This window comes from Sinohyriopsis cumingii, chromosome 5, assembly GCF_028554795.1.
Source record: "Sinohyriopsis cumingii isolate HCF-2022 chromosome 5, ASM2855479v2, whole genome shotgun sequence".
NCBI lineage: Eukaryota > Metazoa > Mollusca > Bivalvia > Unionida > Unionidae > Sinohyriopsis > Sinohyriopsis cumingii.
Window position 1 is genome coordinate 124998839 of NC_142965.1, and position 20311 is coordinate 125019149.

Here is a 20311-nt window from a genome sequence, read left to right on the forward strand (position 1 = left end):
CCCTCTGATAGGCCTCGATAATACATGACTGGATGAAGATAATTCGTACACGTAAACAGGAAAATGGTCAATGGACGGGGAAGGATTTCCGATTTAGTCCAGGATGCATCAAACGTATTGGTTTGACTGAAGATAATACTACATTTGCCCAGACACTTTAGTTTTTGAACATTGCTGAAGTTTTCATTCTTGGCAGAAATGCCATTTCTCCCGAGTTACACGGATATTTGGTACAACTCGAACGACTACTACGGGTACTTTTCTTGCTTGTTACACTTAAAAACTCGAAACAATATTTTAGGCCATGGAGCACTTCCAGTATTCTGTCCATTAAATCAAAGATGCTACTTGCAACATAAATGAGAGAAGGGTTTGAGGTTCACTATTAGTTTTTTTTATACGAGTTTGCACAATACCTCAATGATCCAACATTCGGTTCTGGATACTCGACGATTGCTTACATTTTCAATGCCTAATTAAATCAGTAATCTCGTCAATATTTTAAAATATCATAGGGAGAATCCTGATTAAAGTTTTTGCCAGTAATAAATCTTGGGTTTATTGTGTTGAAAAATACTGAAGGTCGGAAACTGATTTATCTCCCTTGAGATGGAAGCTCTTCAGAGCCGACAATCACTTCCAGGGACTCTGTAACCATAACGCATCTGGAATCGGGTCACAATTAGTACCTCCAGCTCAGTACCATATAATGTAGTTCTAGTCTATTTTTAGAACATTTCTTCCTGTCTCATTTTGGTGGTGATAGAAGAGTTATATTTATACATTTTTGGTATGGATTTAAAGGTAATTGTCTATACTTAAGAATGTGAGCTTATAGTGTGGTTGTCTGTGTGTATTTCGGCGACAGTGCCCAGTGAGTAATAAGGTCTTCGTGATGATCCGGAAGTGAAATTTGTCTTCCAGTGCATGTTGCTTTGTTTACAGTCTAGCCTCTCAAAATAATGCAGGTGAGCCTTTGGCAAGATTGTTTATCTGTTGTAGATAAAAATCCTCCAAAGGACAAAGTTTTAAAATTTATAAAATGGATATCCAATTAGAAGAATATTTAAAAACATATTCTGAACAAATTTCTTTTATAAAGCGTCCTTAACTATCTTGCAGTTTAGGATGTCAAATCATCAATTACTTGGTGAAACTCGTAAATGGAATTAAATTCCATATGAAAAAAGGAAATGTATCAAACGTTAAAATAATGTCCTGGGTGACGAAATCCATTACCTTTCTGAATGTGAATTCTTCAAGGAGGTTAGATTGGGTGTAATTAAGACATAGTATGACAGAATATTTTGAAATATTTAATGAAAATAAGAAGAAAAAAAATACTAGTAAAAAAATGTAGGTTAGAAACATTCCGAAGGATTTAAAAACATTATGAAGGATTGTGTTGCTATCTATGCTGATTTCACATTCCAACCGTTTGTGACTCTTTCAAATCGTAAGTGAAAATTATCAATACGTTTTAATTTGAATCATTGATCACATTTCGATAGGTATTTTCATAGCTTGTATTATCTATATAATTTATTATCTCTCACTTCCTGTCTCCTATTGTTTTCTCACTTCTCCCTCTTGTTAAATTCCATCACGATGGCTTCATATATAATATAACTTTAATTGTACTTCACTCATAAACCATGTATATATTGCCCGAGTACGAATTTTCCATTGTATCTTATTCTAATCTGTTATGTTCGGTAGTTCTACAATTTTTTAAAATTTTAATCTGATTAGAGCTTAGCGACAAGTGAACTGGAGAGATATAACAAACCTCTGTAAAATACACCGAAATCCTATATAAGTCGTAGTGCTTATTCGTTTCGGTAACTTTTGAGTAGCTAACTGTCTCAGCATTTGATCCGCGTATACACAACGTTGCCAATATCATTACTTCTTCGCAAGCATTGCTTTGATCTTTGCGAGAAGTCCAATTATAATAACACTGCGTGCAGACCGACAATTATTGTAAAAGGTCTCCATATCAAAATGTTTTTACAATATTGAATCTATCTTGTATAAACATATGACAGAAAATCAATCCAAAACCAGACATACCTATTCACATCTTACGGAGAAATAGTATCTACTGATATACAGAAATAAAATAGTACATGTCCGAAACTCAACTTGTTGGGCAGGTTTTAATTAGCATATTTAAAGTTTTACAACTTCATTACGTTACCATTGTAACAGATTACGGGCATCGATAGTCCCTGGCGCCATAGTTGCTAAATAAGCGAATTCTGCTATCTGGAGATTTACTAATTTTAGATATTATCCCTCCGCAGACCAATTCTGAGGTCACATCTGTATGTTAAAAGCAACAAATTAGTTCTAAACACGTGGTTCCATAACTTTGTTAATTTTCAGGACATGCTGAAGTTAGTTTAATATATCTCTTGGAAGTAATTTTAAACTAATCAAGATCCTTTTCAAAAAAGTGTGTTAATAAGTTTTTGCAAAGCGTAAAATTGACAATGCTTTTGGAATATTTCCGTTGTGAAATCTTCATTTTCGGAGATGCGTAGTTTTGCACGGTATAAAATAAATTTCTTCACTCTTTCGGAAGTAAGTATGTGAGTGTGTGTGTGTGTGCGCGCGCGTGTGTGTGTGTGTGTGTGCGTGAGAGAGAGAGAGAGAGAGAGAGAGAGAGAGAGAGAGAGAGAGCGAGAATTGGAGTTTTAACGTAGCTTTAACTATTTCTCAGTCATACCGCTACGACGTCTCTAGTGTGGCAGTTTATAGTATATCTAGCACTGGGGCATCATGCCGTAACTATGTAGCACGATGTCTCTCTCTGAGGGCCTAACGTGGCAGCTGTTAGTACCATTTTTATAAGTCTTAGGTATGATTCGGCCTGGAATCGAACCGACGACCTCCCGCGTCCGAGGCGGACGTTCTAACTACTAGGTCACCAGAGCGGTTGAATGTAAGTAAATCTTGCTTCTAGTTCGCAATCCCATGACGCCTAGATATAATTAATTGGTTTCGAAACATACGAGAACTTGTGAAGTTTGTATTTCCCGGAAGTTGAGGTGCCAATGTGTACATGCGCACTGATTTGACAGATAAGTTCCGATTCAAGGGAGTAACCTAATTTCCGGAAAGGTTTATAGAAAGATCTATATACACTTGTGCTTTCGGTGTGCCAACATATAGTTCCTATATTCAAACTTGGTCTCATCTGATCAATCTTTATACAATACTTCAAAACACAGCCCTTTTAAAAACACAAAGAGGAAACGAATTGAACAACAAAATTATTAATGTTTCAGCTTAAGAAAAAATATTATATATATATATATATATATATATATATATATATATATATATATATATATATATATATATATATATATATATATATATATATATATATATATATATATATATATATTGGTTACCTAGAAGCCATTAATGAAAAGGTTGCGAATGTGCAGTTTTCAAATTGTCGCTTTTTCACCCATAAAGTATTGTATTCTTCTTTCTCATAGACGACTTAGAGGGCTCTTGAGTGTAAGAGCATGGCGCCAAAAACGTTATATAACTCCAACTTAGGACCCCAATAAAAGACAAAGTTTCATGCCTTATAAATTTCTTTGCTGTAAAGTTTCAAGACCTTAGTTTACCTAATTAACTAGCATGCACAATTCAGTGATATAGAATTACAGATGTTTTCAAAGTATCGTATCCAGTTTTTGCATTAAATATTTAAACTTGCTCAAAATAATTCGATGATGCTTGCACAACAGACGAATAGATTCAAAATTACATGTAATATTGAACTGTAGTCCTTCATTATTATTAAAAATTTTATTATTTTATGATACGTTCGTTATAGCGAGGAATTCGTCACAAAGAAAGCATTAGTGCTCTTTGAGGTCCGTTATAGGTGTTCGTGATATCAATAAATTTGTAATAACGAGGGTCTACTATATTAAGATTTTGCTATTTGTACAATACTCTGACCACAGATCAATATGATAATGTAGGGTGACGATCAATATCAGTACACGACTCTTAAGTAAGGTCAACAGTTCAAGCTGTCAACTTCCGTAAGCTTGGATTCCGGAATTGAAAGCGTCAACTCCCGACTGTGTCCTGAATCAGTGTCCTGAATTCAGTGCCGTCTTAAAGCATGGGCACACTGGGCATTTGCCCAGGGCCTCACGCTTCTAGGGGCATCATGCTGCCAATAATGTTAATGAATATTGAAAGATCGTTTGGCAATTTAATATGCTTTAAAAGTGCAGTGGGAAGCACGTTTCCCAATTTTAAAAAATAGTGACATCTAGCGGAATTCTTGTGGGTGGGTAGGGCCGGTAGGGGGCCCCAGTGCATTGCTTTGCCCAGAGCCTACAACGTTGTTAAGACTTCCCTGGTCCTAATACATGCATCAAAGGGTCGATATTACCCTAGGAGGACTTGAGTATGCGTCTTTCCTACTTCACTCAAAGTTTATTGATGCAACGAAGATTGACCAAGTTCACAAAATGTATACGCAATAAAATGAAATCTGTCGGTATAGATCGTTAAAAAGAACGAAAGATGTGTAATTACGTACAGGTAGGTGTTCCTCATTTAGAAGGTTTTCTGTACATCAGTAAGATTTATTGGAACATGTACACGACATTTTGAATTAAATATTTTGGTGTAGTTTTTTCAACAAAACTAATAATAATAATAATAATAATAATAACAATAATAATAATAATAATAATAATTTATTATTATTATTATTATTATTATTATTATTATTAGTAGTAGTAGTAGTAGTAGCATTAGTTAAATGAGAAACTTACCATTACTCGTGGAACATGTTAATTTACATCGTATATGTTGTTCAAGAATACTTTGGTGACGAAAATGAGATGTTTTATGTTATACGTAGGCACGAATTATTAACATAAAGGAATCAAAAGAAATTTTCTTTGTGAACTCTTTAAAATGTTATTTAAGAACAGGCATGCATTTTATGTTGGTACAACCTGCAATCATGTTTTTCCAGTTCTAATTTAACCTATCGTTATATGTTACTATAACACTTGACATTTGTCGATACCGATGGAACTCGGACCACTTCTACAGTGGTAAAAGTGTCAGGCATTATGTGTGCAAAAGCTCATTGAAAGCTTAGAGGGCATTCACGTTTGAAGTCCGACACCCAGCTGCTGACTGTTACAATTCAAGAGACTTCCACCATTTGAAAAGATTTTTTTTTTCAACGCTATAATGTTGAAAAAGAGTAATATAGTATATGTGTGAAAAAATGTACTTTTGATAGATTATGCTAATGCGTATGTGTTAGTAGTATATGGGGACAATATAGCCTCACGTAGACTTCTATGTTAAATTTGGTCGTTTGCACTATAGCCTCCGGATTTATAGCCTCACGTAGACTTCTATGATAAAAGAGGTAGTTTGCACGTTGGGAACAATGCGAATTTCACATGGGAATGCCACCTGAAGGTCAATGAGAATTGAATACGGGTGACGTCATGGGGTTTATAGGGTCAAAAATATTTATAGTGTGAAATGTATTTGTAGGGACATAGGGTTAACAGGTACAAACATAGACATACAGAAACAAACAAAGCGTATATTGGAAAACTTAGTCTAAAAGGTTATGGGCCACTATAACGTCAAGGGTTATTGAATGGTTGTGGGCCACTATAGCGTCAAGGGGAATTTAACATGGAGAAATTGAATGGGCTACTTTGGCGTTAAGGGGAATTGAATATGGGAATATTGGGGTTGCACAGCCGTTATGTGTTAACTTAAAATGTAAGAGAAGGAGATACAAATCTCACAAAATAGACTAACTCTTACACTGCTAAAAATATTATGTGGAAAAACGCTAGTATCTACTTATGGTCACCAATGACAGAAAATTTCTTTGGAAAAAACTTAGTATTTATTTTTAGCTTCAACTTATGGGAATTTCCTTTGGAAAAACCAACTATCTATTTATAAACTCAACTTGTGTGACGTTCCTGTTTAAAAACCCTAGTATCTATTTATAGCTACAACCTGTGGAAAAACCCAAGTCTATATTTATAATCTCAAAATTTCCAGCTTCAATGACGTCACTGTACTGGACGCTAGGGGAATAATGGCAACAGCGTTGCAACTGGCTGACCTGAATACGCGCTACTGTAGGAAGATAGGTAGGTGAAATCAATTTGATTGGGACAAAGGGAGTTTTATAGGGACAAACAAAGACCAATACATACACACAAAAAGAAACGTACGCGGTCAACAATGGAGTAATCATCATTGAGACCATTAATAAAAAATGCAAGGTGGTATGAGATTGCACAACTGTCCTATGCTTAACTAAATGACAATAAAATATATTAGGCTGCTACATGCAAATGTCGGTAGAAAACGCTCACAGGTTACTAATAAATATATCACGGGCTTTTTCCGCTTTCATCTGGTTATAAAAATAGGGGTCATATTTTATTGGCGGATTGGAAACTTTGTACAATTTGGAAACCCGACACAGGATTTACTTTATAAAATTTAGTTCGAATTATCCAATTTATTTTTTTATGTACTATAAAAAGTTTCAGCTTGTGTAATATTTATATTAAAATTGACCTTACTTGAGGGCAGACCATACTTTACTGCTTAAATAGAAACGACCCCAGAATGGGATCATTGTTGTTTAATTATGATGAAATTTTATTCATCAATAATATAATTATGACCATGATTTATTTCCTAATGACATACTTGAAGGATCTTGATACCATGAAAAGCTAAGAGTTAAATTAGATACTAATCAGGTAACAAGTTTACAGAACCATTCTGTTTCTATAACTGTATTACTAGCAGCAATATTCAATCATAATCAGCATGGCTTGCACAAAGTAGAAATATCGGAATGCTTTTCTGTTAACATTCTTAAGACTGGTATTCCGTAGGCTTATCACGAGTTTCTGTTCTGAAATAAGAATAAATGGCCAGGCAATTTATTAATGGTCACTTATATAAATATATAAATATATATATATATATATATATATATATATATATATATATATATATATATATATATATATATATATATATATATATATATATATATATATATATATATGTGTGTGTGTGTGTGTGTGTGTGTGTGTGTGTGTGTGCAATGCATGTACTGTTTGTGTAGTTCATAGTGCATGCACTGAAGATATGAGAGACATATAGAGAAAGGCAGGGAACAAGTGAAAAGAAATATAAAAAGTTTAAACATAAAACTTAATGTAAATTGTAAATTCTTGAGATAAATATGAATTGATGTCTTTGAAGTTTCTATTTTAGATCTGAAGCTAAACTGCACATTTTTGGTCATGATTCTTCTTTTTGGCTCACTAGTGTTCCAGAGTGGTCGGAATAGCCCAGCTGGTACATATGATTAACGGGGTGGGGGGTCCGACCAGAACTGTAATCTTGAAATGAAATTGTCCTGTTTTGTTATTTTTGTTAAATATTGTTGATACATTATTAAAAATAGCAATTAAGAGTTTATGAATGTGCACTCGGATCATATAGGCATATGTGCACGCTTCCAAGTGACATAAGAGAAGCAAGTGAGATGATGTCATTTACATTTGGAAATTTTCAGTTAATGTTCTCAGTCTATGTTCTAGAATTGATCTTTACCTCATTTATGTATTTGTGTTCAAAGAGACTTGGTATTTTGCCTGTAGTTATCATGCAATAGTTCTTCGTAGTAGCATTCAGTTAAGTCAGTATTCCCAATTACCCCATTCGTCGAAATTTGCCGATCTGAGCCTATTTTTCACTTCACTGATCAAGTAAAGGCCATTTTCCACAAGGTTTTCGCATTGACTGGTTTAAATGTGCTGAGTACAGATGCATTTGACAGTCGAGTGTTCTGTGGTAGAAACCTGTTGTAACTGTTGTTTGTTTGTCGGTCGCAGTCCAATATTGTTTATATACAGGTTTCAATAGATCGTATCATGACAGTATGTACATTCGTTTTTTAAATGAACTAATCTGGTTTAATTTGATCCGAATCCTTCCCGATACTACATTTTTAGATTGATGAAGAGTGCCAGTGACCACAAAAAGATAATGTTTTACGACCGCAAGATGATATTATAGAAATTCATTCAATTTTAGTGATTTTATTTTCCACCTAAGATAAGGTTAGAAAGGTATGACATGTCTAAATCCATCGCAACGGACAATAATTATATGATAAATGGGGTCAAATTCCACCTATACATTTTTGGGTATTTGTAATCTTCTTTAGTGAACAGTTCACCTAAGTTAGTAGAGCATCAGACTCGTAAATCAAGCGTCGCGGGTTCAATATCCGCCCAAGTTTTGCCCTCTGATATATAGGCTGTCATTCAATTATGTGTAACTCGAAGCCTTTTGGTTATTTTGCTAATATAATTATTTTTACATCTGATCAGTTCTAGCACTGAAAGCTGCAGAAAGCAACTGCAAGCTCATCAAAACCGGCATGCTTTCCGACGTGAACTCACTCAACTTGAACTTACAATATTTGCTTCAAGTTTTCTTCAAATAACAAAAACATTCATTTCTCAAGGTAGTGATACTGGAGATAATATTTTATAACATTCATCAGTTAGTAACTACATTCAAATAGAAGACCAGACGTGCCAGTTTGTATCAGTTGATGGAATATTTAATATAGACCGCTAGCGAAACTAATTTAACACTATTGTATTCATCAAAGCTCGCCCAACAATCAAACCCTTTGAGGTCGTCTTATTAACTTAAAGGGAATACGACCTAAAGGTCAAATATTTATATTTACTTTCATGGATGAAAAGCTGGGCGAACAACGGCTTTTTTGTCATATAAAAAAATCCCAGCAAACTAGGTCATGTGAACAGGTTCTCCAGTTATCGTGTGTCGTACGCCTCGTGTTGTCGAATGCTATGGAGAGCTATCGCCGCCAAAAATAAGAAATTAAAACAAAAAAGTAACTGTAAAAGAAATTAAGAAAAACTGAAATAAAACAATCATGTTTGTAAAGAATGTTTTTTTTTAAAGCTCAGAAAATAAGATTAATATTAAAAGAAAACAAACGAGGCACAAGTGAGGTTCAATGAAGGAGATCTACCCTTACAATGCAGGGGTGCCCTCTGTTTAATAAAGCTGATTTATGACTAGCATTTGTCAGAAGTTTTTGCCCATGGGTGTTGTATTTGTGTGTTTCTTTACATTTTCTGTTGTTACTATGTTTCATTTCACGTTAGGTTAACCAGCTTGAGGTTTCTCTGTTTTATTTAAATTATGTTTATTTTATGTGGCATTTGCTTGTTTCATTGTATTTCTTTTTTCTTTTGCCATTTGTCTGTGTCGTGGGTGCCTCATTTGCTATATTTGAGTATTGATCTTAATGTTTTTAATATATTCTATTTAGTTTTTCGTTTGCTTTTTTCGTTTGTATTTTATTTGTTTCTTTTGACATATGCCTGTTTAATTTATGTCTCGTTTGTGAGTACTGATCTTACTGTTTTAAATGTCGTATATTTCATTTGACGTTTTCTTGTTCCATTCTTGTTTTGTTGGTTTATTTTTCAATTTTGCCTCGTTTGTTTTATTTGGCGATTGATCTTATTGTCTGATTTTTAATAATTTTACTTACAAGAAAGTCTAATTTAGTTGAGTTTTTCTAAGTTTTTTTTGAAAGTTACTTTTTTGTTTTAGTTTCATATTTTTGGCTGCGATGAAACATATGGATCAAACATATGTCCGTCTGATGTCTATATTTAAATATCCAATCATAATTTCCAGAAAGAAAAGTTTAATTTTTTATCATGTATATAGAATTAAACTTTTCTTTGTAGAGATTATGATTGGATATTTAAATATTTATAAAACAATTACAGCACCAACAGCAAATGCTGTCATTAATTTTCAGAGCAAACGGACATAAAAAACAACGTAAAGAATAAAACTGCTGTAACCAGTCTTTTTATGTTGACACAATACACATTTTATACTAAGCATAGTTTTCAACACACAATCTTAAGAATAGCACTGTTCGTCCTCTACTTTTCATACCATCGGCGGGCGCCGGTGGGTGGGTGGGTCGGTTGGGCTGAGGCCTCACTGGACAGTTTATCTGGTGAATTTTCATCCGACAATGACTTATTGCAGAAAAATGAGGATAATTTTATACTGAAGATACAAATAAAAACAAAATAATGATTTTTGTAGAAAGCATGCATGTTCGATTTTGACTGCGGCAATCAGGTTAATTCCTGATGCAACTGGTGGTTTTTATACTGAACCAACACTGCCACCAGCTCCTAAATTTTACATTCATTTTTGACAGCAAAGAGCTATTTTGAATATTTTCCTGTGACAAGGCAGCTAAAAGAATCAGTTATGTGCCTTATGCATGAATAAAGTTCATTAGTACTATAACAAACTGGCATACCTTTCATCACCCCTCAACCATCTAGATTTTTAGATCTTTACCTCTGCAGCAGACACACGTAAATACATTAGCAATGTTGGCTGTTCATTTGCAGCCCAAGTTACGCATTTGGTCTCCGATGCTTGTCTAACTGTGACAGGCAGTCACCAACAAGCCAACCCATTTCCAAGCCTAACTCAAAGTAACTAAACCACATTACAGATTTAGCTTCTGTGTGAATTTATAAATGCTAGGCTTTTGATTATTAGGTTCATGCCTTCTACCTTAAAACTTAGGGAGGTGTGAAAATACGAAACTATCCAGTGAGACCTTAAGTGGTCTAAGGCGCTCACTTTCAGATATCTTTCATACATCTTACTTCTATCAGAATGTGTTCAAGTCTCTGCTCGACCAAAGTGAGTAGGCCTATGTGTGTAAGCCTGCAAGTAGATTCCTGTGGGTCGATGGTTCTCCCAAGGATCTTATCTAGCTTTCTCCCTCCACCCAATATGAGGACCCGCCATGTGTTAATCCTAAGAGATTGAATCAATCCAGCTTTTACGTCAGAAAATACCACCATTGATGTCAAATGTTTAAGACTATTCCGTCTCAATATATTCAGTATGTTATTATCAAATCACAAGAACATGAACATTTACAAAGTGTTAGGGAAGGCATATGAGAAAAAAATGATATAATATCGTCAGAAATGTAGACTGGTAAAAAGCTATGGTGTTTTTTGCTTTTCTGTTGTTTGAGCAGCATCCTCCCATGTATATAAACACACACACACACACACACACACACACACACACACACACACATTTATGATACAAGGGCTCGTATGTATGTATGTATGTATGACTGACTGACTCACTGATTTTATTTACTCTTCAACAGAGATTACAAAGGAAGGGGTCAATGTTTTTATGTTTGCACACAGATAAAGAGAGTTTTTTTTTTAGAAAAAGGAGAGTAAATCTGGTAAAATCCATTATAGAGAACACCTTAAATTATTTTATACAGCCAGAATGAGAGAAGAGACGACATGTAGATGAATAAAATGATAAGACCCCAAAAATGCTCCAACCGCTCTCCATAAATTGTTTTCCAGTTCCCGGAATAGAAGAGAACACACACACACACACATTTTGTGACAGTAGTTATGCTTTTGTAATACGTTATTGTATGTGCTAGCCTTATGCATGTGCCTCATTCATCTGGTAGCTACTAAGTTACAATTATTTAAAGAAATTCAAACTGACTTTGGATTTGAAGTTACTTTTTAAATTTTGTTCCTGTAGCAAGAAAATTCAAGTTGGATCTTATTTTAGTTGTTATTGTTAAAAAGAAATGAATAATCGACAACCATCATCGATCGGTTTTCCGCTCGAATACGCTCGTGGAACGACCATACATGTTTATTCGAGGTAATATTGATATCGCCTGCTCGTTATACAAACGATTTCTCTCATGTTACAATTGAGTCTAAAATTACCGAGGACCAAAAACACAGCGTTCAAATACAGTCCAGTCTCGTGTTTTTAAATATTGAGATCCTTCACAGGGATCGAATTTCAGAATAACAACACAGATCTCGTATGTTTTGATCAACTGAAAGTGATGATGGCAATAATGTAAATAGTGAATTTGTTTGAATGGGCTAAGCATGTGCGTAACAGTTAAAAGGATAGAGAAAGGTCAAGAAATTTAAAACCCCGTCCTGGCTATATGTCAGCTACTCTAATAACTATTGTACTGGACACATTTGTTGCTGCTATTTCACAATTCAAGCAAAACAATAAAATACGAGGCAGACCGGGGCCCCGAGTGGCCTAGAGGTCTAAAGCGCTCTTCGTTACGGATCACTGACATCTCACTTCTGCGTAGGTTCGAGTCTCGGGTTCGGCCAATGTGGGTATGTGAGAAAGCTTTCCAGTAGCTTCTCGTGGGTCGGTGGTTCTTTCCGGGGTTTTCCCGGGTTCTTCCTCCACCATTAATACTGGCCGCCATGTATAGCCTATCATGTGCTGAAAAATGCGTTTAACCCTACAACAACAACAACAATCAGGAAGACCATAGACATACGCCATCATAAAATTATAATTTTCAGTTCTTTACACAAATAAACAATGTTCCAAAATTCTATAGTACCGATATTTCACAAGTTTAATACGATGGCAACAATGTATGTCGAGATAACACTTATTTGTTTACAAGATAAAAGCATGGTCAAAACTAGTTGTTTTGGAGAAGAATGCGTATTTATTTACAAGACTGGACGGGAAAAATGTGACCAAAGCTGCGTTGAAGAATACCATTCAAGAAAATAGAGATGTTGATCTGTTAATTCCAAACAACAAACTAGTTGTGCTCCAATGTTTCAGGAAAGATGCAGTTTCACAAGTATTTAAGTGATGAAAACACGGAGATCAGCAGGAGCAGCTATTGATAGCAAGATGGTTTAAACACTGCAGTACGAAGAAGGGCAATAATGTAGTATACGACTTAACTTATAAAGAGAATTGTATGTGAAAATGTACTGCGGAAATAACATTAGGCCACCATAGAGGTTTAGAGGGTTTTTTGTAACATTGTAACACTTCGGGTCTGTCTGGCCTAAATATGGAAATCATATGATAAAAATGTCGGTAGGTTTATCAACCTCAGTTCTGTCTGGAGCATATTGTAAATTTAACTTGTGAATGGCACTATGGACTCAAATATGAATTAAGCATGGTGGTGGTGGTGGTTTTCTCTGAATAGAAACTGAACATTGAGACGGCCCTCTAGCTTTTAGCGGGAATTGACATTACAACTTAGGTTTAAAATACACGGGTATCTCTAGCCTCTAACAGGAAACGTAAAGTAAAAACATCCATAGAATTAACATACATTTGTTTTGACCAATACCCATTGACCCACTACTCATACTCCACATCCCCACTAAATCTATCCAATACCCACACACCTTTATGACTGAACAACACTCATAGTTACTCATTAGCATAAGGCAGGGGTAAGATGTAAGGGAAAGGTGTATCATAAATAGAATCTACACTTCTTATAAAAACAAAACATTAAAAATCCATCTTCCCCGTTCTCCTTATTATCCACTTATAAACAAAGTAAATCCCAACTCCTCTCCCCTCTACCATACCCGTTTAAACAAAGCTTATCCTGGCAATAATAGAAGACTGAAAGTGAACGAAAAGGAAAAAGAGCAGCTTTCTATAGACTTGAACATAATGGAGTGGAGAGAAAAATAAACACACGCACTTAAGAACAGGCACCTGACTTATTGTACTCATTGATATACTAATAACGGATTCACTGGCATGTTTGACGGACATAGAAAATTGAAAGGGAAGTAATCGATAAAGCTTACTATGACTTCCAAAGGGGTATTCTCCCGTAGATAACACGTACATTCTTCAAACATTATGTACAAAAATAATGTTATAGACCTCGTGGTCAATTTTATTGTCTTTTTATTATTTTCCCAATGCATTTGAGGAAACAGATCGCTTCAAACTTATTGAACATATAACCAGACTGTATAGGAACATTGGAACCACTGAACCAGACAATATCTGATTTTGAATTTAGTTCTAAACGATTTTATTACTAAATTAAGATATATAATGTAGATATGAAATATTTATGAAAGTTTTGCCCCTTTGAATGCTGATATTGTTTCTAATTGTGCATATAGACTGTGAAGGAATTTTACTATGAAATGGGGACGAGGAATAATCTTAATAAAACTAAAATTATTCCTTTCAGATGCGGAAGTTTTCTTAGAAACAACGTGTAGTGGTACTTTCCTGGTCAGAAAATTAAAACTGGATCAGTATATACCCTTTACATAAACACTTCTAGACTAAGGCATAACAATGTTTGGCATCAAAATTAAGAAAAGCAGTAATTACGAACAATGAGATTCACAATAAAATTGGAATTCTGTCATTTTCTTATTTCTTTAAAAGTATTGACAATAAAATTTTAGGCTGAAGGTCAGAATTGTGTGGATAATGCCCATGATAATCATTTTTTCTTAACACCAGTTATTGAAAATTACTGAAGAATATTCTTATGCATTTTGCAGTGGTGAATGTGGATTATATTCTTCATGTATCCAATACTTCACAAAATGTTTTAGGTAGTGGATAAAACTGACAAGAAAAAATCTCATGTTCGTTGCAAAATATAAAAAAGCAAGTGAAACTTGATGAAGCCGTTCGAGTAAATTCGATTTTAAAAGTCAAAGATTTCTTACATTGTTACAGATATCTGTATTATATATTAATTTAAAATATAGTGTATTTAAGTCATTTGGGTTTATGATATTTATATTTAAATTCTTAAATTTCAGTAGATGGCTTGCATTATAGTAAACGTACATGTACAAAACACTGAAAGTTTCATTAATAAATCAAGGCCCACTGCCAAGTTCAAGTCAACAACTATTTCGTTGAAAGTACGCCTTGCATTAGTTTGAATGGAGGTCAGGATAACATCACGTGATCATAGATGTAGGTTTGTCATATATATATATATATATATATATATATATATAATGCACGCCCTAGATGTTGTATGGCTCAATAATTAGAGACGGTAATGAGAAATAATCTTTTCCATAACCTGTAATTAAGACCTTTAGATGACGTATTGATATCAACTGCATGTAATTGTATTATATAATTATGTTATTGGAATGTAACTTGCTTTCTTTATCAGGATGATAGTATGAATGTGTTGTATTTCCATATATTAATCTCTCTCCATTCTCCTCTCTCCCTCTTTAACACAAACACACATACGGACATTTTAGGTATGACGATAAAAATGTTCAGTTCGTTTGCAATGTAGTGATCGCTGGTGAAATTAGTGCCATTAATTATAATTTCAAGTGCGCTTTAATGTACTGCTTTCGTAGATATGAATTCCAATTGGTGAGTCAGAGCTTGATGCAGTGACGTACCTTGCCATACGTGCGTTTATATTTTATAATGAGGGATAGGTGGCAAAGTCTTTGTATTTAAGAAAATATTATCCTTAACGTTACGGCTCTGCGAGTTTTCTAGCATACCAAACTGGTTGATTTTATTAACTCTTTTAACGTGTAGAGGTTAGTGTGTTTAGTTAAAATAGTAGGAAAATGGTGGTTCCCGACCGATAAGTCATAACCTGCGTCGCTAATGGAGATACAAGCTACGTTAATTTCTAAGAATTAATCAGAGTGGGTAGTGTAGATGTGACTGATGATGGTAGCAAAAGGGACTGATACTCTTCGGAATATTAATTACTTATGTGAAGTCGTACAGTTGTATCATATGCAGCAATTAGTGTTAATACCAGATCTGAAATCAGTATTAAAGTCTCTCATTGTTAAAGATACCGAGGTTTATAGTTCGCGCTCAGGTTGATCAGTGGATCAGAGAGAGAGAGAGAGAGAGAGAGAGAGAGAGAGAATGGGTAGGTAAACACAGCGGATATAAATAGAGTTGTTTCTGATGAAACTTAGTCTGAATTGTATTGATTGTATTGTGGACATTTGAAATTCACCTCCTCTACTATAGGTTTTATCTACTTTTATCTCCTAGATCAACAGTTTAGATTGAAATGTGTTTAATAGAAAAAGCACGGCACGAATATTACAGTCAAGAAAACATATACCAGAACACTGTCTGAACTTCTACTTTTCAATTTCACTTTTGTTTTACTGTCATCCACATTATTTGCTTCGTCTTTTTAATGGGGCGGAATGGTTTAAGGCGCTTGCTTTTACATATCATTATATGTATCGATGTTACTTTCACCTGTTTATTGTCACCCTGCTCAACCAACGCTGAAAGGGCGGTATCATAGTCCAAAGCTACAACAACAAACAAACCACATAACAAAAGAAAATCCAAACAAACAAATGAAACAAGAACGACTGAATAAAATCCTAAACAAAACAATCACAGCAAAATAAACAAAACAAAAAAGTATTGCTAAACAGTTACAACGTTTTCCAGAGTAAATTTGATTTACAGTTAGACGGTTAAAATACGTCCTGGAAACGCTTAAAATGCAGAAACTTCTGCTGGCTTAGTCCCATAGGCACCCACCATAGCTTCTATCCCACAAAACCCTCCCCTACTTGTTTAGACCCTTCTCTCCAACATCCCCCATAACGATATATGTGGCCTTCGTTTGAAAGCTTTCACGTAGTACCTCATCCTTGAACTTGTCGCATATGTGAGGCAATTCACCTTTACGAGAAATTTTGGTGCGATTAGGAAAAGTAGACCAATGTCAGTACAATCACTTCATCAACTGACATATACCTGATCAAGGCGGCGGCATTTGGACATTTTCGTATTTTAAAAAAAAATCTGTTTTTAGAAAACCTTATTATATATTTAAGAAATAAAACCCCCACTATAACAAGAAACAAAAGCATTAAATAAATTACGGTATAGGTGCATCCGAACCAAAACATTTATCGTATATAGCATCGACAGGCTATTACATCTTTGTATCAGTGATATTATGAACATTGTTAATAAATTCAAAGAAATGGGTACAGACACCGTTACTACGAACAAGGTTCTTGTCGGGTGTTTGGTGCAAGGACAATTTCAAGTGTTTCATCAAAGTCCAACTCCGTTTTCTCTCTCACTCCATATTTCTGCGCATGTTGTCCCTTATGCATGAGAGAGAGAGAGAGAGAGAGAGAGAGAGAGAGAGAGAGAGAGAGAGAGGATGGGGTGGGGTGGGAAGACGAAGAGGAAAGCAGAAAGAATTGTGATGAAATGTGCAACAAGTTAAATTCATTTTAGAAAAAGGGATTATTAATATTTATCGTTATGTCTTTACGTCACTAATAATTAATCAGTGAAAATTCATCATCGATCTATAGAATCGATAGTATTCAGTTGGAACAATGATTATAGATGCGTATGAATGTGTCATGGGTGGGTGGCAGTTTGATATATCAATATTCTTTGCATATCCAATTGCTTTATACCAACACTTTAAAAGTCATGTTCGATTATTGAACTACTGGAAAAACAATTTATGAAGCGGCGTTTAGTATCCAGGCGCACAACTAGATAAACAAATGGAAAATCGAAAAGTGGGATGGGAGTAAAAAAGCTATACAGAAATTGTTTTCATACTCCAATATTTTTTATTTAGCATTTTAGTTACAATTTAGCTAAGTAAATCCAGAGCGGTTGGTAGCTATATCCAAGCTGGAATCAGGATTCCGATGACCGTTTCCATTCCGATGACCGTTTCCATCAGCCTTGTTCTCCTACATCTACTGCGTTATTCTCTGTAAGAAAAGAATAAGAAAAGAAAGAAAAAAAAAAACGCATTGTTAACTTAGCTCAACGTAAACAAACAGAAGAATATGCTTGTCGTATTTGTTTCCGAAACCCCTGTTGATGAAGCGGGAATTTAAACAATAAGTTTTGTGTATGTTCAGGGGTATAGCTACTTAGAAAACAAGAGAAAGAAAACTTTAATCAAATTGTCCTTAACAGAGATCTGGATGGATATATACAGTCATTTATCCCGACTGAAATGTGTCTTGAGCAATTCAATGTGCGTGTATTTTTTGATCGCCTTTGTAAGTCAAGACCCTTTTGAACTATAAGTGATATACATTAAATTCGAAAAACATTCATGATTGTTTGAATATTGTGTCAAAAAAGAAAACATTTTACACTGCCTGGTGTCGTGTTTTGTTGCGTGTAAAGAAACTGCTTTGCTGCCGACTTTTCCGGAAGACAGCTTGCGTGATTAGTAGCCAACAACAATTTACCTCCATACCACTTGGAAAACTGGCTTTAATGTTTCTCGCACTTCTCTTGTGTAATATCGCACATTTTTCCAGTAGTGTATATAAATCCTGGTTTGATATATAATCTGTGGATTGGTGGAAATGTTCACGTCACTGGTCACTCGAAACTTGTCAATTCTGTTTTGTTTATTTTCCGCCAGAAACAACGGCGATTATCTTCCATGGAAAGTATATTGGTGTCACTCCCATCTTTAATATTGTCTCCGAGGTCTTAAACAATGCTAAATGTGCCAGTGGTTTTATTTTTCAGTGTATTCTTTAAACAACCTGCTATCAAGCAGCTTTCCCAACTGAATACATCCGCAAATTGATACTATGGGTTGTTATTGATTTTTACACTGTTTTTTTTTTTGGAGTACATATTGTTAGGATGACAGAACTTGAATCCAAATGAACGAACTCATCATAACGTTCTATTATTGTATAACATTACCATATCCTCGTTATGTACAGCTGTTTCCACTCCTCTATGGCATTCGTAGGCTTTTCGTTGATAGATTGTTATCTTGTTTTAAATTTTCTTAAAATGTTATAATAACAGTGGAATATACATGCTCAAGGATTTGTGTCATCAAGTCTTCATCCAACAATTTGTTTAATTAAGCATATATCATACTTGCAAAAATACTTAAGCATACTTTCCAGAACGTTCTTTACGTTCGGTATGACCTCAGATGGTTTCGCACTGGCATCATATTCTTTCAGTTTAAAGACTGAAAGCTTTTTAGAAAACGTTATACTTGTTTATTCGAAACTACTTGCTTAGCACACTGCCTCATTGTCAAATAACCTAGGGCATCCTTTATGGCTGTTGTAATAAACACCTGCAAATTGAAATGTACTTGAAAATATGGCGACTGCAGTGTTTGCATTATATTAAGCGTCTGAACTATTTGAACCATCGCTGAATGTTATAAATTTGAGTGATAACGATGTTTGAGCGGAATAACTCTGATATATATATATATATATATATATATATATATATATATATATATATATATATATATATAAGAACATATTTCACCTCCAGGGAAATCGACACGCCTTCCTTTTTGTGTCATTGTTATTGACTACTACAGTTAAAGTCTTCACCACATGATCTACACGCATGTTTTATTTGTTTACATATTCTCGTTTTCCTTAAAAGCCAAATTCAGCAGTTTCCAGTCCTTCTTTCTTGCTGATTGGAGTGGTAACAATGGCGTTTCGCTTTCCAATTTAACCAATGTTGAACTTGTTTGATATCATTTTGCGCGCTAATAACAAATTGAGTTACATATCGATCAACCACTTTTAGTCGTTTTCTTACTGTTTTCACCCACTCGATACAAATATATATAATGTTCACCCGGAAAAATAAAATATCCTATATTAAATGTAAATAGGAAGTAGAATTTGGCGATGAAACCCCCATGCCAGATCGCTTCAAAGACGCTATTGAATATAAACGTTGAAGTGATATGAAAAACATTCAAATGGACGAAAAATAAATCATGTGAAGGGAAAAATACGATTATTCGCCACCTCAGTTTACATCGACAATTAAATATCATTGTTGGGAAAGTTAAAATCCATGTAAGCGTCCCAATGTTTGCAACGGGAAATGCAGGGGAAAAATAATCAAAGAATGAGAACATTTCTCCCATATCGTCGTTGCCAGACTTAAAGGTCAAAAATAGATTTGTTGCGTACTGATACGATGGTATGTTTCGAACATGAAACTCTAACTGAATTTTTTAAGCTAAAAATCTGAAAATTGTCAAGCTTGTTCAAATATATTTAGATGCAATCAGAAAAGATCGAAAGTCCGACAGCTTTTATTTTATTTGACTTTAAATGCGCTGAAGATTTTAGTCCTTGACCTTGCCGTCGAGATTCTTGTTCGATACGTTTTTGGCATAATGAATGACACGGACTGATTTTCTTAGGGATCCGAAGATATTCATGTTGCAAGTTGAACTAAAAGCTTCAGAAACTGTTGCCGACATATCTTGTTTTGCTATACC

At 34.6% G+C, this 20311-nt stretch overlaps 1 protein-coding gene across 1 annotated transcript in view; it reads right to left on the reverse strand.

Annotated features, from left to right (window-relative positions):
- Positions 1-17601: 17601 nt before the first annotated feature.
- The window catches only part of LOC149800128 (uncharacterized), a 38261-nt gene continuing 35551 nt past the window's right edge, over positions 17602-20311 (reverse strand). The window contains exon 7 of the mRNA XM_089959731.1: positions 17602-17771. Coding sequence (XP_089815857.1) covers positions 17737-17771 — 35 coding nt within the window. The 3' untranslated portion in view covers positions 17602-17736. The remainder of the gene's footprint in view (positions 17772-20311) is intronic.